The sequence below is a fragment of the Apteryx rowi genome, unplaced genomic scaffold (assembly GCF_003343035.1).
Source record: "Apteryx rowi isolate R43461 unplaced genomic scaffold, aptRow1 scaffold_46, whole genome shotgun sequence".
Classification (NCBI taxonomy): domain Eukaryota; kingdom Metazoa; phylum Chordata; class Aves; order Apterygiformes; family Apterygidae; genus Apteryx; species Apteryx rowi.
This window is the reverse complement of record NW_020450716.1, coordinates 3,160,738-3,188,572: the sequence shown is the minus strand read 5'-3', so window position 1 is coordinate 3,188,572 and position 27,835 is coordinate 3,160,738. Positions and strand designations below refer to the sequence as shown.

Sequence of the window (27,835 nt, the reverse complement as noted above, 5' to 3'; positions counted from 1 at the left end):
GTTGAGTGAGGAAGAACAAAGTGCTGAGATACTACAGGGCTGGGAATCACACAGGTAGCCCTGGTACAAAGACAGGTTGGTAGCTTCCCACCCCTTCACCCCACCCGAAGCTGCCTAATTGGCTTCACCAAGGAACTAATCCTTTCATTCTGTGTGCAAATTTGTACATCCCTTTCACTCTGTCAAACATATAATGAGAGTCATTTCCCTAAACTTGCTAAAGGTAGGTTTGGGTTAACATAGAAATCATTGCTGACAAAGTATCTTATATTTACGGCTTGCTGCTAGGATTAAAGACTTGGAAGGAATTTTGACCTTCAAAGCTTTAATTTTGTTGATTTTATTCGTGGCAATAATAATCACTGCCAAGACTCCTTACAGCCACTGTCTCCAAGAGCAGGAGATACATTTAGTGAAACCAGCCCACAAAGCGATTTCACAGGGTAATGCTGAAGCCTCACAAAGTGGAAAACAAATTCATGACTTTCACTAAGTGCCTCAGAGGAACCTTCTTAATAGCAGGATAAGCATCAAGAAGGAAAGAAAATGTTTCACTGTTCACCAACAACACTGCTCTCTTTTTCTTAAATGCACTTGAAAGAGGGCTGGGAGGCAGTAGTTGCACTTAACAATCTTTAATGAAAGCTGCTRTGTTTAGGGCTTCCAAGTAACATCCTTTTTTTTCATTCTCCTCTTGCTTTTTATCCTGTGCTGTCTTGACGAAGCACCAAAGAGTTTCTATGTTAGCACTGTAAAATATCTCCAAAAATACAGAGCTGATTTTGAAGTACAAAGCTTCAGTTGTGGGACACCGCAGCATCTGTTTTAGGATGTCATTTTTATATTTAAAAGCAGTATATATCTCCACAGATCAAGCGCAGCTGGGAAGTCATTCAGCAACCCCTTTCCATCAGCTCTCATAAGTTAGTGCCAACCACTGCCCTCCCATCAGCTGCTGGGGGGGCTCCTCTCACCCTCCACTCCAGCGCAGCCCAACACCTACATTGCGGCACACTGCAACCTGCCTGACTCACACTGTCAAGCCTAATATTGCTGGTGTCCTGCCAAAAGCTCAGCCCAGCAGAGGGATGCAAGCCTACTGGCCTCCGACCTTGATGCAACGTGCTTTTTTTTTTTTTTTTCTCCCTTGGGTCACGCAGCATGGTGTGTACACTACATGACACATACTAAAACATGCAATAAAATCAGGGGAGCCACTGAGGCATGCAATTTAGTGCACAGTTCTGACCTGTGCGGTCAGACTGTTCTGTCTGTGTCCCCTGGCCATATTTCTGAGCAGATGCCCACAGCTAGAAAGTAGTTAACGTGAAAGATGTCACAGACAGCCTCTTCCATTAGGCAGCTGGACCACTGCTCTGAGAAGGTTCAGCAGGCAAGCCAAATGAACTAAAAATGAGTGAAATATGCCTGCATGTATATGTCATATGTGACCTGTACAGGTGGATGGGATTTGTAACCCATTCTATTTTTTCCCCTATAAGAGCAGGCTGCCACTTAGAAGCAGAAGTGCTGTTTGCAGCACAAGGCAGTGCAGCGTAGCTCAAACAAACATAGCACAGCCAGAAAAAACAGGGCAAAAAATATAATAAAGACACTGTCGCAGCCATCAAAGCAAAGGTCACAAGAGTAGTGTTCAGAAGGCAGGAGGGGCAGGAGATAGAAAAGCTCATCTAGGCTATGTGCTGTCTGCTAACGGATGAAGGGTACTCCTCTGTCCTCCCTGGCTAGCAGAAGCAGCACCTTCTCCATACATTTCAGTTTACAGCAGGTGAGCAAAAGCAGCCCAAGAGCTTGCAGGACTGCCAATCTCTTCCAAGGGGACAGCACCGTTTCCGGGTGCTGTTTTGCACGGATGTGAATGTCAGGTATTTGGAAGAGTGAAATTTCAGTCCAGCGAGTATTTATGATGGAGGGCAGAGGAAATGCTCACAGGATTCTCCTTTGCTTCTAGCCATGAGAGCTAAAGAGTGTGTGCACGTGTGCATGCAGAGGGAGGGAGAAGGGGCAGGGAGGGCAGAGGAGGGAGAACCAATGCATGTGAGCTCCCCAAGTGGAGCAATCAATTTTGGTGGCTACCCTGAAAAAAAAAGGCACTGATAGCACTGCAAAACATACAGGAAAATCTTTAGTTGGCAAACTGCAAATTTATCTTTTCCAGAGAATGGAAGAGTGGAAAAGGCCCCAACAGAGTTATGGATAAAGAATGGAATATTAATGGGAGCAAGACAGTTCCTGAGGCCATTTAATTCAGCTCTCTCCTGGATATGGTTCCTTTTGTTCCCCCTTCTTGGAAAGGGGGTGTTGAAAGAAATCAGAGCCTGGAAGAACCCAGAATATCTCCATCTACAAAAGTAGCTTAGCAAATGTCACGCACTTCCATTTTACATAGAAAAAAAYTGCCTTACCTGAGTAGTTTTTGCCCTTCTGCCTTGCATGCTGTTACTATGGCTAATTTGCAGGTTGGTGGCCCCTTCTGAAAGGCAGTGAGATTTCCTACAGGGGAGTGTATTATAATTACTGTAGGAAGGTGCATCCTCAGCAGTAACTGATGCCATCTTATGGCTCCCAAGATCTGGGATATCAGACATTAAATTCCGACAGTACCCGCCAAAGGCATTTCGTGGGCCTCCGTTTATCGTAGCACTTGGGGTTTTGGGGGAATACAAGTCAGTCACAGAGTTGGCGCGTTGGCAGGTGACCAGCTGCTGGGGGCTGCTGCTTGCCTCTGTCCCGCGGGCCACCTTGCCATCCTTCTCTTCTGCCAAGCCCAGGATTTCCTCGTTGCTCGTTAAATGCTCCTGGCTGAGGTCGGAAAGCGAAAACTCCAAGCTGTCCTCGCGCCAGATGTCTGCAGATTTGGAACGCTTTTTCTTGAAGCTGGCGGTCTCCATGAAGTTTGTCCCATTTGTTGAATACCGATGCGGCCTGCCATCGCCCTCAGCCAGAAATGTAGGCTCGTCCCCATAAAGTCTGCTCTCCTCCGAGTCCGGCATGCTCTGCACGGAGGCCGCCGTGAGAACGGTGCTGCTGTCCACACTGGGAGTAACAGAGGAATCAGTGTGGTAAGAGACAGGCCGCAGGCCCATATCCATCCGGTCCACCCAAATGGGGCTCCCAAAGTCCTCTAGATTGGCTTCCTGCACAAACGGCTCCAGACCATTTTCTGCCAGCGACTGGGGGATGCTGGGGGTGCTGCTAGAGCGGGTGCTCACTTCTGAATTCCTGTGGATAATTTTTCCTGAAGAAGCGTGCCTCGTCCGGCGAGAAGTTTTATTTGAGAGGCGAAGTGAGCGGGAAGTATGCTTTCGGCCCAGGCTGGCATGTTTATCCCCATAGAAAGCATGCTCTACATTTTGGCTTTCCGCGTTTCCCATGGTTTCACAATCTGCAAGGGGAAAGAGCAGGAACCATTAAAGTCGGCAGCTAAGCATGCACAGAAGAAACATACACACTTCAATATATTTGATGGCCAGTATGAAAGAAAGGGTGTTTTTATAAAAGCAACCTGTCCCATCCATGTGAATGCAACGCTACTTTATCTCCCAAGCCACTTTCCACGTGCACACAGAAATGTATGCTACAGCTTCTCCTGGGTCTAGCAGGACTTATTCTAACAGCAGTAACTAATTCAACAGTATTAATTAAGGGAGCCACCAACCGTGCCAGTAAACTTATAAATATAATGCAGTTAAATCTGTACACAGGAAAAAGCCAAAGACCATTGCTATGCTGGTGTAAATGAGGAGAGAATCTTGAAGATTGCTCTGAACCGGAGTCAGTTTATCACAAAAGTACACTGGTAATCTTGGTTTTGCATGCATTCATTTGACTATTAACATTAGCTAATCCTCCACAATCCTGGCCAACAGTATAAAGTCAAAAAATGGATGGCTACTGTTCATTTGCATGCAATGAGATGCCAAAAGGTAGAAGGATAAATGCCTTATCTGTGATTTTAATTTTTTTGCCAGGAACTCCAATTCAAAGCACCAAATAGCAAAGTACAAATTCAACTATTCGGCAGCAAGCTAATGATAGGTTTGATTTCTGGAACAAAAAATAGTGCAACATTAATCAGGTACGGAGAGCCTCACACAAGAAAGCCATATTATGAAAAATAAATTAGCATGAGTGACTCAGACTATATAAAAATAACCCTTCCTTCCTACTCACTCTGAAGCAGATAGCTAGATCTAAATGCTTTGATCTAGTGAAGAGAAAACTGAGCTGGAACTGAGGGACCCGAGCTCTGTCTCTGTCTCTAACATCCTGCGTTAAGCTGTGCAAACCCCTTCATGAAACAGTTCGTCTAGAAAATGGAAGCAATGATCTGGATCAGTTTTGGAAAATACTTTGCAAACTGTGATCTCACTCAACAAGCATCAGAAATGTTTTATTTGTAGTAGTGGCTCTTTTTGGCCAAAGAGTAGAAGAAGAGCAAGAAAAGTAAATGTTAAAGTACACTGCCATTCAAAATTTAATAGAAGAGATCCTGAAATACACATAAGAATTATATCTGATGAATAAATCCATAAATCTTTAACATAAATTCCAAGACAAATCTTTCTGGTTTTGATGTTATTCTAGTAATTTTGATTTAAAAAAATGCCTCCTTGATAGTAAAATAATCTCTTTTTTTTTATTTCTTGGGACAATTTCTTCTTAGGACAAATTCTTCTCCTTTAGAAGGATGTGCCAAAGGGTATTGAGCCAGATGCTCACAGAATGAGTATGTTCATGCATTTTTCCTCACCATCCACATGCACACTATCACTACTGTACAGACTGAATTAACCCCACATAAATTACACAGAAAGTGATGAATCAATTCTGTTAAATATAAGCACAGCAATTCTGCTTTAGGCTGTTTTGGCCCATATGGTAGAGTTGAACTTCTACAGTAATATTTCTGAAAACAGTCAGAGGACTACACTTCTCAATTCTTCCATCCAGCTAAGTAGGTCATGTTCGAGGCTAAAAATCTGTTCAGTGATAGAGCAACAAGCACCTCCAGAAATATTTATACATTTCTGTATCTGAAATAAATATAATTCCATGTCAAGTAAACTAAACCAGGAAATACCCTACATCTACTGAAATTATTGGCTGAACTCCCATTGACTGTCATGAGATTTGGTTATCATGCATCTTTTAGAAAGATAAATGCACTGAACAGAGAGCAAGTTTTAATCTAAAAAAAACCCAACAAATGACAGCATTATAAATCCATGGACAGGGTTTATTATTCCTTTAAAGAGAGTCCTTTGATATGGACTGGACTGAAAAACAAATTTCAGTCAGCTTTTACTTCTAAAACATTTTAAAGCAACTCATGGTAGCACAAAAACTGCATTTTGCCTTGTATGCTGTTGTCTAAAACCAGACCTCGACACTCCTAGTCTTGCAGAAGAAAGCCTCTTGGGGTAAGGCTTTTAGCTGCTCTGACTCCAAAGCTCTCGCTAACCACACTTCCATCTGCAAGGATTTCCACCAGCTGTAAAGCCCATCATCACATGCAGTCACTTTCCCCAGTCTCAAGGCATGCAACTACTTTTTGCTATCAATTTATGGAGAAACAGCAGTTTTAATGGTTCTCTTGGAAACGCGAATGATTAAAGAGTGGCTCTTTACCTTCAAATACCAAGCTGTGGACAGGCAGGAGTGTCCCTAMCACATCATACAGCCGAGGCACACTTGTTGATCAAAACACCCGGCTGCCCTGCACTCAGGCATCATGATAGAGGAAGCAGCACTGTGCCACCATCTCAGTGTAGGTCAGGCAAAATTTAACCAAATCAATAATAACAGAACCAAAACCTACTCATCAAGAAAAGGAACAGCACCTCAGGCTGTGTCCTGCGTGGAAATAACACAGCTAGAAAGCCCTCTAATGCAAGAAGGAAAGTATTTTCTCCGCAGACGGAAGCACGGCCATTCTTGGGACACAACCGCAGGTGTCTGCAGCAATGTTTACTGAGCAAATTCACACAATGAGAAGTGTCTACTAGGTACTGGCAAGAAGTGTCAGACCCCAAAGTAAATAGCCTTCCCTTTTTAATTCGGTGTATTGGCACTTTAGGTGAGGATGCATTTGCAAATTCTGCGGGCGGGGATGGGGCTGATTAGCCCATTAGCCCATCCTTCAGCCGGGAAGGGTGACTTCAGAGGCCTTACCTTAATCCCAGCGATTTCACTGGCATTGTGTTGCAGGTAAGCACGTATACTGCAGGGAGAGTGAAATGAGGCTGCAGACAGTTCTAGCTTATCTAGCCGGAGCGATTYCAGACATTATCACCCCCGCAGTTCATCGCTGTCCTTCGGCAAAGGCCGAGCTGGGAGGACACGACTGCCTGAGCGCGCCTTGGGTGGAAAGGTCCAACCCTGCCGGCACTGACAGGCCAAGCTAAGGGCTTTGGGCTGGTGGGGTGGCTTGAGACAAATGACCACTTGCTCCCGGCAGAAGGGGGATCCCTTCCTACCCCCTTACCCCCATTTTTGTCTCCCCTCCGCGCTCCCAGCTGCACATTTCCACCAGTTATCTTAAACCAATTCAGGCGCTTATCTGATCATGCACTAAAGCCAGCTGGGTTCACTAAAAGAGCAGAAGACAAATCCAGAAAAAAAAAAACTTTTTTTTTTTTTTTTATTGCTGGGATGGTGAGTTGAACCGAAGCGTGCCAGAGGCAGCACAAGGAAGGACGTGTGGGGGATGGAGAAGGGCGAGGAAGGGGGTGGTTTGCCCAAGGGCCGGAGGATGAAGCAGGGGCTGGGGGAAGAGGGGAAAGTGAGCGGCAGAGGGCAGCGCTTCCCCCATTTTTGGCAGCTGTAAGCTGTTAGTTTGGCTAATGCGGATGCATAAAGGCGCCCCTGAAATGGCCAAATTTGCACTGAAGCAGATGAGGAGCCCTCTGCTAGCATAGTCAAGCACCAGGCGGAGGGGACAAGCCCTAACCTTCGCACCCCAGGGGCAGCAGCAAACATGTGGGGCAGAAATGTCCTAAACTGCTCCGGCTACAACTGCCAGATGCTACCCATCTAGGGCTTAACTGAATTTAGCATACTCAGCGAAAAAAATCTGTATCAAATTAAGAAAATGAGTACTGTTAACGGGAGCTGCACACAAAAGCTGATAGGACAAAGGCTCCCCTTGTTTGCTCGCCCACTGAATCCAAAGGTGACCATTAAAGTACTGTCAAGGTACCTACAGGACACTACATAAATCAAGTGTGACCTGCCTTGATGCTTAAAACAGGTCTGTCAAGCATGGCCAAGGAGTGCAACGTGTCAAAAATCTGTTCCAAATTATTCTCCAAAGATGGCAAAGATCAGCACATGCAAAATGTGGATCATAAGCAGAACTAGTTGGAAATTTTTCAACAGAAAATGTCGATTCATCAAAAACCCAAAGTTTTCATGGGAATGTACTAGTTTTGACGAAAGGCTTCTTCAGTCCAAGACGGCAAATTTTGAAAAGCAAAGCAGGGAGACATGCACATCTCCTGAAACAGGCAGCAGCTTAGTGACTCAGYCACTTGCCAAAGCTGGGGAAGATCAAGATTCGTATCTGCTGCCTACTTCGGGCCAGCAAGGGGGGTGCGACTTGTTCCTCCACATCCTCGAGAGGCAGCCTAACCCTCAAGCTGTCTGGGAAAGGGCTTGCCCTTTCCACAGATCTGTTTCTTCCTGGTTCAGAGCAAGGAAAATTCGGAAATCATGGAAGTCTTCAAGGGGACGGGGAAGTCATCTTTTACCCAGCTTGCATGTTAAGAGACAGTAAAGGTTTTATTTTTATTTTGGGGAAAAAAAAGTGATATCAACATCAGACTATCAGGAGGGAGAGTGCAAATTCTTCAGTAAAGCTTTGGAAAAGACAGTGCTCCCTGTATCAGCTACATTCAGTAGAGAGATTGAGTTCTCGCTGGATGAGTCTTAGATAAAATAGTTACATATAAGGAGGATCAYACTCTGGGCAACCACTGATGATAGTCCCATTTAAGAATTTCATTTTCTTTGAATATGGTCATTTTCCTTTGTCTCCCCTTCCCCCCATATTAAATATTTGTTATAATTATCACAAAAACAAAATATTCATTTCAACCAGACCTAAGTACTAACTCTCAAATTTGCAAAAAGTTGGGCCTTTAGATTCCAGAAGAAAATCTGAAATATATTAACTTTCCATCTAAATTTGAAGCACCTCGCAAGACAACAGATTGCAAATTTAAAATTAGATTCTGGTGGGAGGCCCTGGTGATAAATCTGTATTTTTCTCATGGAGCTGACTTTAAGGCTGTGAGGACCAGAACAATGACTAAAGCCACAGCGAGCGACGATTCTACAGAAATAAACTTTTGCTAAAATCTGCCAGCCAGCAACAAAGATTTTTACTGAACTCACAAGAACCACATAGAAAAATGTACAAGGCTAATAGCTAAGTGTGAACATACACACTTTATTCTAATTAAAATGTGCTTTTTCAAAAGGGCAAGAGAGCAACTCAAATTCCATAATAAGCCTCTGAGTTTCTCAGAAACTCCAACAGCATATTTAATTGTTTTCAAATAAGAACTTTTAACCAGCCATTTCTTTTTTGTAAGCTATTCTTGCATATGTTAAAGCATGGGATGGACTCCAAAAAGGCCCCGCAGGCAATTCAAATGAGAGAAGAAGGGAGAGGGAGGAAGGGATGTCATCAGTAGCTGCTTGATAGCAATTCAAATGCCTTTGTATTGCTAAATGGGTGTAAGCACAAACCACATGCAGCTTATCCAATTTTTCCCCTCCCACGTACCATTATACAACACAGCAAACTCCTAAAGAAAATATATGGACACACATGTACCTTACAAGGCAATACTGGTATCCAGCGCAACTTTCCCCAAGAGAACTGTGGCATTTAGAGGTATAGAATTGCAAATGATATCAAAATGAACAGTTACTGGGATTGCAGAATCTGTCAGCACCTGCCACTCAGCGACTCCATTACTCTCTCGTCAGAGTCTATGACTATATGCCAAAAACCTGGGGAGAAAGAGGGGAGAAAAAAAAAAATCAGACAAAAGATTAGCAGGAACGGATATAAAGGAGGACATTTTCCGCCAAGTCCTATTATCATCACTTACCTAAGAAACATTATTCCATACAGCATGTAAATGCTGTGTTTAAATTTGACTTATAAAATCTGATGATAGCAGAATAAATGAAAAACTCACTCAAATGCTGTGAGCCCAAACTACAGAAGGCCCAGAGTTCCTCTTCCCACCACTTTTTACAACAAAAATTCATATAGAAATTAACATGCTACTGCTGAGGACAATCAGTCTCATATAGGACTAGAAAATGTTGAGCCAGAAAATGCACTTGTATCTGTTTCTGCAGGGCCGGAGCAGGAAAAGCCACTAAAAATGGTCCCTTCCAACAAACAACAGCTTAACTTCTGCAGTTAGAAGTTCTTTAACTTCTGTTGGCAGTGAGGACTCAAACTGCCTAGGGAAAAGGGCCTGAAACGGAAAGACCTCAGACAAAATTTCTCTACGCAGACTATCTAATTTAAGAAAAGGGTAGTAATCTGAGCAGTGGTTTCATTAACATTAACAAGGATGAATCAGACACGTAAGGCGGAGCATTTGCATGCATTTTTGTGCACAGCTAAAGGACTGTGAGGTTAACTGCATTCACGAAAGCGCAGATACAAGAAACTGCTGCTGCAAGACAGACTGCACCTATTTACACACCTGAAACGAGTCATAAGGCTAGTCCTAAAGCTACACACATGCATTTGTGTGTACAAATCCCAGTACTTCCTTGGCCTGATACCACTGGAAAGTTTCCTTTCAAGTACTCCTTAGTCACTTAAGGTCCAATCCTGTGAGATACCAAGAACCATAAATTCACTGGCATTTTGGGTGCTCTGCCCAAGCAAGCTCTTGAGTCACATGACCCCCCCTCTTTATACAGCCAAACAAAAGTAGTGAAACATCAAGAAAACACTGCAAACTGAGTTTTGCAAGTTAGATATATTTCCAAAAGGAGCAAGGAACAGAAACTTTGGAAGAGATTACTGATGCCCTTCACGTTATTAGAGCTATTTGGTGGGGAAATTGTGATCCTCACTTGGCTGGAGTCTCAAAAAGAAATGAGAGTCACCAGCTCCTTTTTAAATTAAAAACATTCTCATTTTCTTTCTTCCCCTTTATGTTCCCCTCTCTGTTCCCCACCTCCTTCTCTTCCCCCAAGCTGTAGGTTGAGATCTGAAAAGCAGTTCATGAATTGCTCAGGAGCTGGCAGAAATTAATAAAAACGAAGCTCATTTATATTGAAATGGACTCATTATCATGCCAGCTGCCAATAATTTACAAGACGAGAATCTTGCTGACAAACAAGGTCCTACAGGCGAACGGCTTTCCACCTGCATCCAACGCCCAGCCAACAGCCCCGCATGGAGCATTGCTCACCTGCAGAGAAAAAGCAATTGTGATCATCTTTTTTCAGCTCCGTCTGCTTTTGCCACAGAAAACTTGTCCCGAAAGAAAAAAAAAAAAAAAAAACAGATGTGGCTGAGCATTATCAGACTTTCCATTCTGAAGGGGTTTTTGAGAAGTTTGTGATTCAGTCAGAAAAATCTGCTCTGGGCTGAAGTGAACTCTGGTCACTTTGATGACAGACGAATTACAGTGTCACCCGTTCCACACACCATCTTTGCTCCTCCGACAAAAATCATTCTCCCCTTGTACTCTGTCTGTACATGAAAGGTTAAAAGAAATGACTTGTTTGTAAAAAAGGTGAAAAGATCTGAAGTGGCTCCTTATAAGTGGAAATTAGACTATCCAAGTTTTCGGAAAACTCTAGTACATCTGAAGGGCTGGCAATATCCTTTTCTGCAAACRGATGAGTACACGTGCGCACATGGTTCCTCCTGAATAAAAGCCGAATAATCGCTAWCCAAAGATTCTTTTCTGAAAAGGTTTGTTCCTATTAACTTATACAGCTTAGAAGAGGCTTTCCCAAACAAAAGCAAGCCATACTTTTCAAGAACGTTTCCAATACTTTTCCTTGTTTGCCATTACTACGCACTGGAACGTTCCTCACCCCCATGCTTCCCATTTCACCTCAACGGCTCAGGTTTCTGCCGGAGCAGAAATTTTGTAGGTTTCCAATGCTGAAGCAGACCCAGACAAGGACTTCTCTCAGAGAGGCTCTTTCTGGCAAAAGGGGACGTATGTGCTCCTCCATCAGGCRGAAAGACAGGAGTGAAGGGAACAAAAGCACAGCCCTACAGCTCAATTCCCAGCCTAGATCCCTTCCTGCACAGGGTGCCTCTGCTCCAGGTGCTGCTGGATACTTGCTCTGTTGGTGGAGCTTGACCGATGAGGAAGCGGACTGCACATTCAGACCTGAGGTACCATGCGGAGGAGCACATTAAGCAGGTGACCATCCTTCACTGAAAGCACACACTCTCACCAGTGACCGTTCCCAGGGTCAGTTGTAAACATTCACACATGGAACAGTTCATCTCTTTAAGAAAGACAGCCCAAATAAAGATTTTCAAACTGCTATGTTAAAGACAAAATTTTCAGTCTTAAAGCTGTTTCCTGCAAACATGCACACGCACACACATATATATATGCACATGTATGAAGCATGTATGCCAATGTTTACATACATCGGTGGGACTTCTCCTGTTTTTTGAAGGTTTGGAAATAACACAGTTGTATTTATTTAATGGCCACAAAAGAGCGCCCTGAAAAATCAGACCAAGGAGTTCCCACAGGGCTCAGCACACAGCAACTTAAGTCAGTCCAAACTGAGGAAGTTCAGAGCAAACTACTATGAATGGATTAAATGAATGCATAGTAAGGAAGGAGCATATATTATAGTAGCACCTTGTTATCACATCTGCTATCTGTGATTCCAGGTTCAGCAAAGAGAGGGTTGACTTTCACATGCTGGGAGGAGTTTGCAAGGCCAAGAGATTGGGGGGGGGAGGGAAATCACTTTGCTTTCACTTGACATGAACATTAATAGATGAAAAATATGGAAGCTGCAATTTTCTAAAGGCCTCCTTCTTCAAGCAGAATTCTTCCTTTCCAGCTAGCAAAAATTAGCATGCAAGTATATCCTCTTGTCCAGTGAACATGAAAAGTTGGCTAGAAGAATGACAGCTCTCTTTCAATTCTATTTTTATGTCTTGATTTTATGATGCATCTTTTCTGTCAGATTCAAAATGCAACTGCAGATGTGAGATCAGTCGGTCATTAACTAAATCTTCATCCAGCTTTGTGAAACCCTCAGTAAATCTACCATAAACCATCAGGATGTATATGTCTATATACATAGACAGGATGCAGTAGTCATTTCATACCAAAAATATCTAATATTAACCAGTGGCTCTGGGCTGAATTCCCCATGCACTATCCCAGTTCCACACCACTGAAACTCTGGTGTTCAATCCTGTCTACTAGAATGGAGAATTAGACCTTATATTTGTAACTGGAGGCCACATCCTGTTAGCCTGTATTGCCATAGAGTGCTTATTAATATGAATTGCCACTGAAGTCCATGGTAGCATGTACCCTGAGAAGAAGGTACAAGCTCTACCATGCTCCAGCGTCCTGGTCTCCTGACAATTCTGGCTCTTCCCATCCCACACCCCTGGGTTGCTCTCCACAAAATGACACACAGGAAACGGATGGATGGAAGGAGAGAGGCTGGTACATGCCCAGATCTTTGCTGAGGCGACTTTCTGTGGCGAGGCTGGGGTGCACACTCACCTTCAGAAATGTAATCCAGAAATGTTCCAGGCTTCCCTGTTCTAGATGTCATCACTGAAACTACATATAACACTGAGCTCCAAGCTCAAATGTAATGGATTGCAGAAGTTCGTTGATTTTTAAACCAGTGAAACTCAGTGATAAATACTGTGGGGTTTTGTATTTTCTTTTATATAAATGTCATGGAAACCTTTTGTTTGTGAGGAGAATGAACTTTAAGCCAATTACAGCTAATACTACCAGGCAAAGAGAATGGCTCCTCTTGAAACTGGAGTCTAATGATCATGATCAGACAGACAGTGTATGGGCAAATGTCCTCATGAYGTCTAGTCAGCTGTAACTGGCCAGCAGAGCTGGGATTGCAAAAACTCTTCACAATCGGCTCACTAACATGCAACGTTCGTGTCTGTCAGGCTAGGAGAACGAGGCTGGGTGATCACTCCAGGTGAAGAAGGGGAAAGAAAAACAAACCCACAGTCTCTTTGTGGAAAATTCATAAAGAAAAGATGTGGGAAGCCTTTTTCCTCCAGCTGCAGCACCACGCCTATGTGAATTTCTAAGGAAGGGAAGAAAAAGCAAAAAGAGAGAACGGGAGAAAGGTCCCTCAGGAGACCTACAACCTCAGTAAAACTGACAATTAATCATCCCCATGTCACAGGTAAAGAAAACAAAAACAGAAGTACGGCACTGACAAAGCTCCGTGGGGCCTTGATAATAAATTAATGGAGCAGAAGAGAAGGTYGCCAGCCCGGGGGAAAGCCCCCTGCTCAGGGTTTCTATATTTATACAAAAGGATGTGAATAATTGACACGATGGGGGTTGGTTTGTTTTTTAATTATTTTTTACAAGTATCTTACATGTTCTGAGTTTCTCCCCTTCCCTTCCCTTTCATTTTTAATGGTGGGAAAATCCCCCTTTCTTCCCTACGGGAAATCTGCAAGGATTTGCACGTTAAAAGAAAAGGGCAAAGCAGGGAGAGGATTCTAATTTCAGATCATAAGCCATAAGCAAATCTATGGGAAGCCGAGAGRGGAACTCCCTGGAGCCTGTGGGGCAGACTAACAGCAGCTTGTGCGCTGCTTCCTGGGAAGTGGAGGGCTGTTATAACCCGCTCCAGGACTCTGGAAAGAGTCTGGACTCCAGCGCTAAGCCACAAGGGAGCTGCTGGAAATAAGAGCTCAGTTTGCCTTTGTGGGGCTAAAATGGGAAAGGCAGCTGTAAGGACTGTGTGTGCACCTACATGTTACTTAGAAAAAAATACTCCCAAAATGCAGCTCAAATAAAAATAGGGTGTGGTTTGTTTATTTACCTTAAGGTTATACATTATTGTTATTACATTAAGCTTGAAAAGCACTTTCTGCCTGTGCCAAATGAACAGAGAACTGCTGATACACAACGAGGACAGGATGTGCCAAATACCTAATAAAAAAAAAAAAAACTTAGAAGTAACAAGAAAATAATGTTCAGAACCGAAGACAAACCTCCAAACGGCTCTATCAATGCACTCACTGCTTAACTGAGGCCAGGCAGCGACAGCACTGCTAACAGCAAGGCAGCTGGAGAAGACAGGAGAGAACAGAACTGGCACCTGTCACAGAGTGCAAAGATGAAAGAACCACCCAGCACGATGGTTTAGAGCAATAAAGTTTGAAACCCTTGCCTTAAGTGACTGGGGAGCCACTGAATTCAGGATGTGAAGGATAAAAATACTGTGGAAAAAAAATTAAGGCCAGTAATTGGGGGAGGGGAATTGGAAAGGAAGTGTTTATCCTTATTTAAGCACATAGGTAAGTAATCTGATTTTCAAGCAATGCCAAAGACCTCACACAGATCATTAAGATGGTGCCTAAGATATGAACACAAGTGTCTAATTTTAGATCCCCTAACTTAAGAAAGAGAGAGGGATTCCAGAGGTCTACAGAAACACACAGCAAATTAAACTCAAGCGAATGTATGATCAGAGTGGCCTTCACATTTTGGTCACATTCTCTCTGATGAATGAGGTACAAATGCATTGTAAGGTATGTCTTATAATTAGTAGAAAAGATGTGAAAGCAATAACAACTACTGCAATGAGGCCAAAAGGGAATTATAATACAGAAAAGTATTAAAGAGGAGGATGTCCTTTTAAGTTTACAGCGCATGTTGCAATAGTTTTGGTATCTGTGTCTCTCTCATGAGCTCCTAATTTTAAAGCAGTATCTAACAAGATTCAGCCTTCACTGAAATTATTTGCCAGGGCCCATAGGCTAGGCAAGGAAGGAGAGGCCAGCAGCTGCAGCACTCACTTGGCAAAACAAGGTTCAATTTTTGCCTGGCGGCCTGCCTCTTATGTGATCTTGGGCAAGTCAAAGAGTATTTTGCTATCTCATTTTCCTCTCTCCTACACTAAAGAAACACCCAAGATGGCCATATCAAAATTTAAAAGTTACTCCAAGGAGGAAAGCCAAGTTTACCCAGCAGAAAGCAGGTAATTTTATATCCCGTAAATAACCCACACGAAGCAGTGCTACCAAAGCTGTAGTGAACAAGATTGAACTGACAGAGAAGAGGACCCGGGGATGCCAGAGACAGTGACACCACCGGCAGATTGCTCCAGCAGGACAGGGCAGGGTGGAGACGTTAGAGACGGGAATTCACACAGCCATCTCCATCCAGGCCAAAAAGTAAGACTAATGATGACTGTACGAAGCCTGCTCACCACCCAGCCCTGGGAACGCTGGGGCAAGCACTCTGGCTGGGGCTGCGGGACAGCACAGGTGAAACAAAGAGGTGCCCCAGCTAAAGAGGCAGAGGTGGTCTCGCAAAAACTGCCATTAGGAATTGTAAATAGTGGTTATTCAGAGCCTGGAAGGAGAAGCAAGCAAGCAGATGACCAAATAGCTACTGTTTTTGTCTAATATGATCATACCGACCACAACAGAGCAGGTTTCTCAAGCCTGGCATTACAATAGTATATAAGCCCTTACCGTTTCTCTAGCAAGGAGAGAAAGCATTCATGCAAAACTCAGCTGGTCTGTACCAGCTTGCCACTGTCAGAGTTAAATTAAACACCCAGATTTTATCTTGCACGTCCTGACAGAACCTGATCAGTCACAGAAACGTATTCATACTGTAGTAAGTTTATCTGGGCTTACCGGTTTTAGTTACAACTCATATATCGCATCTCCTGACACAGCTCCTGCTGATAGCTCTTCCCCCGCAGAAGGAACACACAACACCAACGGCCACACTTCAGGTGTTGTTTCTTTCATTCGAAAGGGGCAAAACCTATGAGGAATTTTAACCCCAGAGGAGCACATCCTAGGGGAGAGCTCCATAGCTGACGGAAAAAAGGAAAAAGCAGAATTGCCAAAAGTCAGGCTAAGGTACCTTTGCGATGGAACCAGTCACAAGAGGACATGGGGAAAAAAGAAGAGGGGTTACTGTGTATAGCTCAAGGGCTGACACAGAAGTTACTCTAAACATGGCCCCAAAATAAAACGAACGCTTTGCCTCGATTTTCAGTACAGGCATGGTGGGGGACAAAGTGTGTGAATCACCACATCGGAGATATCCAAGGAGCAAAATTCAAAGAGTTTAAAATGTGACAGTCTGGAGTTTTCAATCTGCACCCCAAAACTATTAGAAAAGTGGTATAAGAAGCTGCAGGTACAGAATACAAGCATTTTATATGAAAACCTGTGGATCAGGATCCTGCCTTGGACTGGAGAACAAGTGAGGTACATGTTCTTATGGAAAGAAAAGAGAAATCTAAGCAATGACATACCCAGCTGTCTGGCCTCAATAGCATGCAAGGCTGCAGAACACATCTGAGAGAAAAGAGTAATGAACAATATGGAAATAAATGGGCAATTGAATAAAGTTCAGCAGGGATTGCGCCAAACTAATCTGATCTCTTTCTCCAAAAGGATTACCCATTTTTAAGGCAGAAGATATAATCTTTCTGGGAAGCTGTTAGTTAAGCTGAAGATGATGAAAACTAGCATAGGAATTATGATATGCATAAGGAACTTGCAAAGAGGTTGTGCTGAAAGAATTACCTGGCTCAAGGGACCAGTTTTTTTAATGTTATCAATGATGACACACAAAGAAAAAATGTACTAATGAAATGTGCTGATGACACAAAGCTGGAAAAACATCACAACAGAGAAGAGGCCCTTTGTCTCATACTGACCACAGGGGACTATAAGCCACCAGGGTGATAAAGTAGTGACAAAAAAGCAGACGCAATCAAAAGATGCATCAAGCAAGCCTTTCCAAGCAGAAATAGGAAGTATGAATGCTGCTAGAGAAGGCATTGACCTCATCTGGAATAATGTGTGCAATCCTTGTCATCCATGGTAAAGGTTAATACAGGCCAGGACATCTTCAAAAAAAGCAAGGCAGATACAATGAAGAACAGAGAGCTTCACTCTCAGAGCTGAAAACAACAGTTAGGATTGTCTAGGATTGTAGCAAAAAAAAGAGGCTTCAAAAAGATATTTATGCTCACAAGCAGAAAAGGCTAAGTTAAAAAAATCATAAATTCAAATAGTTGTATTTATAGCAATTTCATCTTCACAAAACAAGCAAGACAAGGTTAAAATATACCATTCCCACTTCCTGCTCCCTCACTCCTTTGCAAATGGTGAAGTTGTCTGGAGCCCAGCAATGGTCCCTGGAAGTCAGCTCAAGGAGACATGCAGGGAGACCAGCCTAAAAACAACCACCGCCCAGCCTGCCTGTGGTATCTCCCACGACAAGACGTACACAGCAGGCAGGTGCCAGCCGCCTCCGGCATGACTAGTGCTGCTGGCACAAGGAATCACCACACAAATCTCAACTTCTTAAGCTGACTACAGAGATGGCATGGGAGCTAACAGTCAGGTGGCCTTTATTCCATACGAGTTACGATGTGGGAGTTTTTGGCAACAGCAGGCATACGCTTTGTTATTTTTTCTACTGCTCTGTACTGGTGATGTTTTTCTTTTGATAGAGAGCATGCAGCCAAGCCAAAGGAGCAAGGGAAAGCACAGTATTTCTAGTGTCTCGGTGACCTACCTGTTGGATGCATTTCAATAGACAAGGATTGCAGACTATACAAGTTTTGCACAATAATTTCTCTTGGACAGATTAATCTATACCTCTAGATTAACAAAACCTCGGTAAAATGGAACACAAGTGTGTAGCAAAGAGGAAGCTTTGTGCACTAGCAATCCAGGTGGATCTTAATGGCTTGTTCAGGAGATGATCACTGCCCTGGATTTTATGAACTGATCAACTTTGGAAGGATTCATGGACTGCAGTTTCATCAAGGGAGAGGGCTAGTCCTTCCAAAAGATGTGAAACTCAAGCTATTTCTGAGCAATATGAAAGGTGTGACACATTCGTGCAGTGGATTTATTCTTCTTACTTTAGCAGTCACGGTAGTTGTTCAAGTTCTCCTCTGGCTTTGCAAAATATGGTCCATCAGAGGCAAAATGCTGCTGTCAGCACACATAAGCTACCTGGAATCAGTGTATRTTAAGCCAGCACTGCAGAATGACCAGCTGTAGGTTTTGAACATTTGAGTTCCTGACAGCCATCAGAGCAGGTTGAGAAATGAGCTTTGTTCTTCTTCTTTTTTGAAATCAATTCAAAAAAAATCATCAGAGAAGGAGCTGGAAGATGTGTTCCAGATCGTAGGTGGGAGTTTTCCAGTACCAGACTTCTCACTTTCTCTTTGTGCTTCAATGTTTAAATATTATGTGGAAAGGATAAGCAACCATCTGCAAGTCAAGCTGAGGACAGGTCTCCCAGGAACATCCTATAACACAGTAAGTCAGATCCCCTCCTGCAAAGGTGCCTCCCACAGGAGACATGGAAAAGGGGGATTTTTGCCTTGCCAGAGGACTTTCATCTGAAGCTCCCATATTTTGGAGGAATGACATCTGGTTACATACAGGAGGGAAAGCAGCATGTGTGTGCGTGTGCATGTGCATGTGTGTGTGTGTGTGCATGCGTGCAGGGGTGAAGATGGGGCAGCCACATCATTTTCTCTTTCTCTGTTTTACTAATCTATCTGGAAAATTAAGTTTTCAATTGAAAATAGTTAGTGAATTTAAGTCAAATTGTGGTTTTAGCGACTGCTCAGAGCCAGAGATCCTGCCACAAGTCTGCCTCATTCCGTTTGTGAGTTCTCACTAAGCAGTATTGTTTAAACTTGACCCTCTGCATGTTATAATTGGTTCCAGAGTTTCCTAACTGTCCCAAATTCACAAACCACATTTCAGTGAATAAACCATTCACCAAAAAAGAAAAATTGATTGTCTAGCCCTAAGTGAAACATTATTGGAAAGTCACCAGGTAGAGCTATTAGAGAGAGTGCTACAGATTCYGCCTGACTGAAGTATAACCAGATAGTTCATGGAAAACTGCTTACTGTCAGCTGTGGTTCAATGCTTTTTTATAAAAGAAGGTCACTAATAAAACGTTCTGCCTTAATATTTATAAGAAGAATATTTTTCTTACCTGTAGCAGTTACTGCAGGGTATAGTCACATAAAGGAAACATTACAATGTGCTAAAAAATTAAGGGGGCAGGGGGCTGGAATTCTAAAATACATTTTTCAAATGCAAATATTGCCTGAGACAATAGCTGTACTTTTTCAGAAACACCAGGCTGGTGAAATACTAGCCACATCATCAAATGAAGACACAGTAAATCTACACAGCACTTAATATTTTCAGCGGTGGTGTCATTCCATTATTTCAATGCTCCACATTGGTATATGGCCCAAAATAGTCCTAAAAGAAAATAGCTCGCTTCCTCTTTAAATTTAAAGAGTGGTAGATGATTTTAGTAGCTGAGAAAGCTACTAATATTTTCTGTGGCATCCTTCCCAGCCCATATGAAAACAAAAATTGCAGTAAATGTACACATCATGGATTTGTGGACACACAGATCATATTCACCTATGCCCATGTTACAAGTGAATTATTCAGCCCACCTGAGCTCAAAACAGTTCCTGAATCTCTAAACTGCAGATCTCTAAACTGCAGGAAAGGCCGCTGCGCACGTAACATCTCAACACATGCATACAGGCCCCCGCACGTGTGATGGTGCCTCTGCAATGCAAACRGCAGTAGCAGAGAGAAAGGTCCCACTGTGTTACTGGACAACGAGAGTTTTACTCTGATGGGTGTTAAAAACTATCACGGAGCCCTAATCTCAGTCCTCGGGGAAGCTGGGTTTCCTGCCTCAGCTGCCCGAGGCACCACGAGCGGTTACCCTCCCCTGCCTTCTGCCCCGGCAAGCGCGCGCACCTCACCGCCTCTGCACACCTTGGCTTTTTGCACTGCGTGCATATACCCCAAAGACAAAGAAGAGACGACTGCCATTTTTAAAGGGAATTTTGACGGGAAACCCTGTACACAATTTTTGGCAGGCCAAAATAGAGAAGCAAAGAATGCCTTTATAATTGCGTTAAACAGAGGCTCCTTCACTGCACTGCTGCACCAGCCTTTGCATCTGTTTTGGAAAGATAATATTCTTCATGCTGTTTCAGATGTCTTTATCGCTGAAGTTTCCCGATCGCTCACAGAGAGTCTGCCCTACAGATGCTCCAGTGGCCTCCGGAAGTTCTGTCATCAGAAACAGCCTTCCCAGCTTAAAAGATCACCTTGTCAGTCAGCATTGACGGGCTGCATCTCCCTTCAAATCATACAACAGCGAAATCAAAATATTTCAAATGCAATTCCCTCCTCCACTTGTTTACTTGGTTTTTTTCCTTTCTCTTCCACTACTTTTCAGAGCCAACCTTCCTCAATGAAAAGAGGAGGAGGAAAAAAAAGCCAGTATTTTGCACTTTATCATTTACAGTTTTCAAGCAGCTCAAATCATACAAAATTTGGCTCAAGAAGTTCTCTCTTGCATATTAAAGGAGGAAAGACAGCTCCGTGCAGTGCAGAAATATAAGCAGGGTTTCAAGATTCAGGGCAGATCTATGCTACAAATATCTGCCAGTGCAGATACGTCCATCACCAATTTGACAGAGTGTGACCTCTGATTATGCCTGCAGAGGCCACTACGATACAGCTATATTAGCAAAACTGTGACAAGGCTTGTAGTAACACTTAAAAAAAAAAAAAAAAAAAAGCTCAGAATAAGCCAAACCAGCAAAAGTGCTGTTTTGCTGACGTAAGTGCCATCCACCTGAAGAAAGCTTTGTACCACTATAACTGTGCTGGGTTGGTGCACCATACCAGCGACATGCTGTTAGTATGTATCTGGTATTGCCGTGTCCCATTGCTGTGCCTGTACTTAACCGGTGYGATGCCTTTTTTCCTTCCTAGGTTAGTCTTGGTGTTTTCGGTTTGGTAAGAGGGCAAAGCAAGCATTCCCTCACACAGCATCCGCTGCGCAGAGTCTCCGCGGCTTCCTGGAGCACTCCAGCAGTGCCCAGTCGTTGCAACACAGAGCGAGACGCACACTCTCTTTTTGAGATACTATAACTGATATTTCCAGTCTGCAAACGTGCCAAATCCTGGCTGCACCGAGGGTGGGCACAAACCTCAGGTCTGTCAGGGAACAGAGTCTCCCTCCACACTGCTGACATGCTCTTTTTCTTCAAAAGGAAGCTGCTGAGCTTATGCATATCAGTCCAACTCAGAACAAGCTACCACACGAGTAATCTGGCAACCTTTCCACATGCAGAAAATAAGTAGCTCTCTTAAACACCTCATTTTGGGCTTGGCCCAAAAGCCTAGTGAAGTCAGTGGAAAATTAATTCAATGGGCTTTGGATCGGGCCCCCAAAGAAGTAATGAGGTTTGAAGAGCTGCACACAAAAACAAAAGGTTAGACTGGCTTCCTTGGTTTCCAAACTGCAACTAGAAATTCTTCTTTGCCTCCTGCACATACTTCCACACCAAAAAAAAAAAAAAAAAAATCAAAGGGAGCAAAGTACAGAAAAACAGGTAAAGGAAAACGTCAAAGAAACAAAGCATTATTAAATGTTTTTTTTAAAATCCTCTCCTCAGTGGTCAATTTTAGCACCCCCTCTTTGGCCCACAGTCCCCCTCACCAGCAGGGCTGTGCCTGAGCAAGTCCAGCCCACTTGCTAAAACCTCGGCTGAGTCCTGAAGTGCCCCATACCCCAACCTCTAGCCTGCTCCCCTTGCCCCCTTCCCAAGCGCTGTCGCACCAGGGTTTGGCTGAAGGGAAGGCTCCTTCCTCCTTTTCCTCCCCTGCTCCCTGCTCTGGCCCAGGAGACCCGCAGCCCCAGCGAGGAGGAGGAGGAAGCAAAGGCAGCAGCAAGCAGAGCCCCTGCTCCCTGCTCCTAGCATCACCCCGGGTAGTAGTCCCAGGGTGGCACATCTCACTTTTCCATTTGGAAAAACTGTTGTGCTTCAGAGGAACCTTGCAGTAAACATTCTGATAACCCCCTTGTTAACAAGGTAAAACCAGGTGAATGTAAAAATACCTTTTCTTAAAAAAAAATAAAAGAAATCCACAGCAGTTATATTTAGGCAGGGTATCTTTAAAAAAAAAAACAAGCTCTGTTGTCCCTCTACAAAAACCGTTCATTCCTTTAAGCTTTCAAGAACCAAACACTGACAGTCCAGACTGGAGAATAAACATCTTTCAACCCATCTCACATGCTGCAGCATCCACTATATCATCCTCTGGGGGACATTTGCAAGCTTGCGATTAGCTACTAATATTTCAGTAATCTTACATAGTATGGCAAACAATAAATCCATTAACTGTAACTTTTTTGGTGGCATTTTTGTTTGTTCATTTGTTCTGGAGGCTTATACTTATGAACGAGATAGAACAAGCCGATGGGCTTCCTTTGTTTGCAGTGTTTCAAACAGAAAAACAGTGTTTCAACTTTCAGGGATCATTTTGTGTTTAATTATGAGATTAATAATTATGTACATAGCCAGTGAATCCTTTTAAGGATAATAACATTTGAAGAGTAACTTGACATTAAAAGTAAGAGTGACACTCCTCCAAGCATCATCTGAAATCCCACCGCACCAATTAATATACGGGGCATCGTTTAGTCTGACCACTTATCAGCACAGCAGATCACAAGGGAGAAGCAATTTCAACCAGCCGTGTCTGCAATGGCTTTGATATGAAACAAACAGACTACTGCAAAGACAGCTAGAAAAGTGGTTTGAGGCCAGCTTCTAGCGCCGTTATCCATGATGAGTTCTACTTTATTCTGGTCGATATTCTTTATTAATATTGCTGGACAGAGGAAAAAGGGAAAGAAGGTGGTTATTGGGATAGAAAGATTTAAACCTGGTTTGATATCACTTGTAAGTTACTGTAACGGTATGACTTACGCAGTTATGTGCAAGGAGAACACACTGCTTCAAAACAAAAAAAATACATTATTAAAGAATGAGAGAGAGAGAACAGGCCAGAACTGATCTGTCGCCACTAAATAATTTAGCGCCGGCCCATAGACCCCAGGGCAACCCCGGGGGGCTGCCGCGCTCCCCTCCCTCCAGCCCCGAGCAAGGCACCCGTGTGCTCGCAGGACGCCAGTGGCCACACCAGGACCACGGCCACAGCTCTGCAGGTGCCACCGCTACGCACCCGGAAAGACCGGGGAGGCACGCTTTCTTCCCCTCCCCATCCTCTAAAACCACAGTTCTCTTTTTTTTCCCTGCAACGATTTCCACCTCAAGGGAACAATTTAATTTCTGGGTGCTTCTGCATCCAAATTTTTCATCAACCTTTTTTTCTATTGACACGTGACTTCTGACGTGCATATGAAGACGCACAGAACACATGGAAATACCCCGACACTGCTGTAGGTTTGGGGGGGAAGCGGCCAGCGCAGCCAAGGAGCCAGAAATGCCCCATCGTGCACCTCCGAAGACGGTCCCCGGTGGGCAGTGACGCTGCTTTTGGGCCGCAGGCCAAGAAAAAGAGGCAAAGTGCTGCGTGGCAGCTTCATTTGGTCTAAATCCATTGCGTATGGAGGAATCCTAGGGTGACTGGGCACCACTAAGCCACAGCTAAAAAAGCCAGACAGACGATGAGACAATACTACCGAAGTTCCCTACTGCCCTTTCATCAAATCTCAAAATACAGAATATGCAGTAGGCCTAATGGTAAAGGGTTACAGACAAAAGAAACCAGACATTAAGCTTGGTGTGTCTTATCTACACCCAGCTGTGGGAAAGGATGAAGGCATTCTATTATCACTTTTCATACAGGTTTTAACATGCCTGAACGTATTCTCCGCCTTTTAAAAAAACATGAAAAGGAATGTATAATCACTTTTGCAGGGTACCTTTCCGCTCCAGCTTGCAAAGGCTGCCCTACATGTACTTTTCCCATCGCAGCTTAACTTGCAAAACATTTTACACAATGGGTGCCTTGAACTTTTGAAGGAAAACAACTTCCCCCAGCCCCACCAGCAAATCAGGCGGAGGACTTTGCTGCCTGCTCCCATACAGACTGGGAAAAATGCGCCAGTGAAATTCGAATGTGTAGGTGAAAGAACGAGAATGCATAAAATGGTTTGTTTATGCAGGAGATGCAGGAAACTTTGGCCAAACATGCTAATGGCTTCTTCATGTCTCTACCGGAACCAACGCCTTCTGCTCGGCCAGCTCCACTTGTGTCAGGCTCCTCTTTACTCTGGTTGGGAGGGAGAGGCTGGCTGTTTTGGGGTTTTGCTCAAATAAGGCTCGCGGAGCCCAAAGTAAGCACGTACACAGCATGCTGCAGCAATTTTTCCATTGTCTGATGTACTGTCTACTGAAATAAAGACTAGAAAACCATAACTGGATGGCTTTAACCAGTAGAGGTACGTTTGCTGACAGGTAAAAATCTTTACAAGAATTATTTCATCATGGGCATGCAGAAAACAAGGCCTGCGGAATAACACAAGACCATCCCAGAAAGCCTTGAGCATCTTCATTCATAAAATTCGGTGCTTAATTTGAGGCATGACTTTTTGCTGAAGTATTAAGAAAAATAATAAAAAAAAAGCACATTAGGAAAAGCAACTAATGAGATTTGGAATATGAGTAACGGAGGAGAAACTAAAAGGATTGCAATTAATCTTACTAATGAGTAAGAATGCCAGAAAAACTCTAGGAAGGTTCTATAAGGGGATTTATAGCAACTCGCAGCAGTTCAGCAAGGTTAATAACGCTATTTCTCCAATACCAAATTTAAACACATAATTTTAGAGCACAACCCAATTTTTTGAATTTATGCTCAGTACGTCCATTTTGATCTTCCTCCTTAAAACTGACTTCCAACCACATTTTTGAAAATGAAATGAGTCCTATTATACATGTCTTAACAAGTGGGCAACACCTGCTCTGACGCTTTGGATTTTATTGTATTGTTTTGTTTTTTTTAAAGCCCAACCTAACAGGCTTAGGGATAAAAAAAAGCCCACAACCAGTTTCAGGAACCATAGAGAGAAAGATTTCATTCATTCATTCATTCATTCCTTTGTTTTCAGGAAACATATCCTGACATTTCTCTGTCAATACAACATGAAAAACGCAAACATAGGGGAGCTGCTGCTTCAAAAGGAAAAGGTACAGCCTTGCTTTGCATTCCAGTTTCTCCTGACAAAGCTTGCACTCGGATACATTTTTGTATGACCAGGAGACCTTTTTACTGGAACTTTTGGCGAGAAGAGAAAACACAGCAGCACCCTGCTTGCCAAGTGTAATTTGTTTATGCAAGTTTTCCAGAATCCACGTTCTTTTCCCCACAGAAGTTTAATGACCATTTGCAAAGAAGATATTTAAATGCTGTAAGACAAGATTTGAAAAAAGCTCAGCACTGGTGTAATGTAAGTTGGCTCCCACTAGACTCCAGGGACGTTTTTATATGAATACTTACATGACTAAGGTAAGTCTTGCCCCACAATGCAACAAGGGGTTCTTTTTTCAGATTTTAAATTTAAATATAACCCTGACAGGAAACTTTACTAAAAAGAGACAAGATTAACAAATTATTCAGAATTCCAGACAGAACTAGCCCAAAATTCGAGTGAGCAGCTTGAAGCATGGATCAATGCAAAGCAGGACTGTTAGCATGCATATTGGCAATGAAGCCATCTCCGCGTTACAGTTTTTGTAGTGAACTTCCAGATGAAGATTAATGCAGATGAGCGGACAGCTCTCAGTTTAACCTGTCAGCCAGTAACTTCATACTAAATTGAATTCTGAATTGTAGATCCCATAAGAATGCTACTTATAGGTTTTCTTGCAGTGTGCATCACTTAAGATACTACCCATCAAAATGAAATAGAAAATTATTTTTGTCAGCCATAAGTGTGCAATTTTGCCCAATTAATTCAATAATGGAGTTTGAGGGAAATATTCAGGAGAGGAATGCCACATTGTGTGAACATATAAATAAGATCTCCCGCTGTACATATTTTCCAGCTTAGCCCCTATTTAAAGCCTTAAGTAACAAAACTGAACAATGGTGAATGCAGTTCTCCATACTAATATAAAATCAAAAATTAAAATGTTGTTAATACCAGAAGCAATTTTGTTGTCTCTATGGCTCTGTCAAGTGTAACATTTTAATAGATTTTTTGAGAAAAGATATAATTCACAAAGACCATCTTGCAATACCTGCAGGTTCAAAATGACAATGTGAAGCAATAAAGCCAACCTAGCTCATGGCGCCAGAGTGATGTCTCAAGCCCATGTCTGAACATCTCAGCAGCTTGTCCAGTGGACTGTGACCTGTGGTCCCTGCAGTAGTCCATGGGAATCTGCAGAAGGAGACAGAGGAAGCGTGTCCATACGCATATGGAGTACACAGCACTCTGCTTATTGATTTCTCTTAAGGGATTCGCACCTCCGGTGGAACAGTTTTCAGGATGCACTAACTGAAAGATGTTGAAAAATCCTGCACAAGAGTAAAGGCTATGCACATTGCAATGGATTTGAATTTGCAAATCAAGAAGAGTAAATCAGGATAAACCACATTCGGCATCATGACAGCTAACCATAAATTTTATTTTAACTGACTTGATAGCAAACATGACATCCTGGTCTAGACCGACCACGAAGTCGTGACTGATGTCRTATAAACTAACTTGATTCTTCAGCATCAGGTTTAAATACACTAATATGTTGTCAGGTAGAAAAGCCTCAAGTAAAACCTCAAAATTCTACCAATATTTTCAAATCCTTTTAGATGAAGAAACACTGATAAAACAGCTATCCAGCTTTTCCAGTGAGATTACAGTGGTTTTCATGAAAGAAGCCAGGAAACAATTTTACATGCCAAGTGAGTAAATAGAATTAAGTTCACAATCAGAAGAACAATAATTCCACTTTTAATCAGGGAAAATGACAGACATAATTAAAAAGTAATAATCATTCTGGAAACCCTGCTCAAACTTTTGTTGGTTTTAAATTAAAAAGGCTTTGCTTTGGACTAATGGAGTTGCATTCAAATGTTTTTCACCACTCTTTTACTTAAAAGGCATTTAAAATTATAGCATTTTTAATTAAAAGATTAACCCACAGGACTTGGAAGAAAAATTAGGTGCAACTTGATGGATTGTTCTGCTGCAAAGAAGAACACTGTTACATTAGTTCCATTGGAAGTTAATAAGAATATCTAAACAAACATAATCACATTGTTCAAATGAAGTTCAAAATACTGTTTTCACTAATACAAAATTTAGATAATGCAATATTTTCTCCTTTCTCTTCACTTTTACATTTTGTCATTTCATTCTTTTGTTTCAATTTTTTCACCTATAACACGGAACCATAAATATTAACAGGAAGGTTGGTTAAACTGTGGCAGCTGAAATGATCACCTTTGGTGCACCAAAGTAAACTACTCTGGTTTAAATTCAGGCTCATATGCTAAGCAGCTGCTTTATGAAATATTTCACCATCACTGCTGCAGGGGTGATAGCTTCCAGTAGAGGACCAGTATGGACAGCTGCGGGCACTCACTGATTCAGTGCCCAGTTTAATTTGCTGCTATACAAGACAACACCCTGAGCTACCTCTTCTCGTGCACTTTCAGGACCCAGCACTCCGTGCAAATGCTATG

At 42.9% G+C, this 27,835-nt stretch overlaps 1 protein-coding gene across 1 annotated transcript in view; it reads right to left on the bottom strand.

Annotated features, from left to right (window-relative positions):
* The window catches only part of TIAM1 (T cell lymphoma invasion and metastasis 1), a 109,053-nt gene extending 82,552 nt beyond the window's left edge, over positions 1–26,501 (bottom strand). The window contains exons 1-3 of the mRNA XM_026077675.1: positions 26,389–26,501; positions 8,864–9,042; positions 2,427–3,406 (exon numbers count right to left, since the gene is read on the bottom strand). Of these exons, the coding sequence (XP_025933460.1) occupies positions 2,427–3,395 (969 nt within the window). The 5' untranslated portion in view covers positions 3,396–3,406; positions 8,864–9,042; positions 26,389–26,501. The remainder of the gene's footprint in view (positions 1–2,426; positions 3,407–8,863; positions 9,043–26,388) is intronic.
* Positions 26,502–27,835: the final 1,334 nt, after the last annotated feature.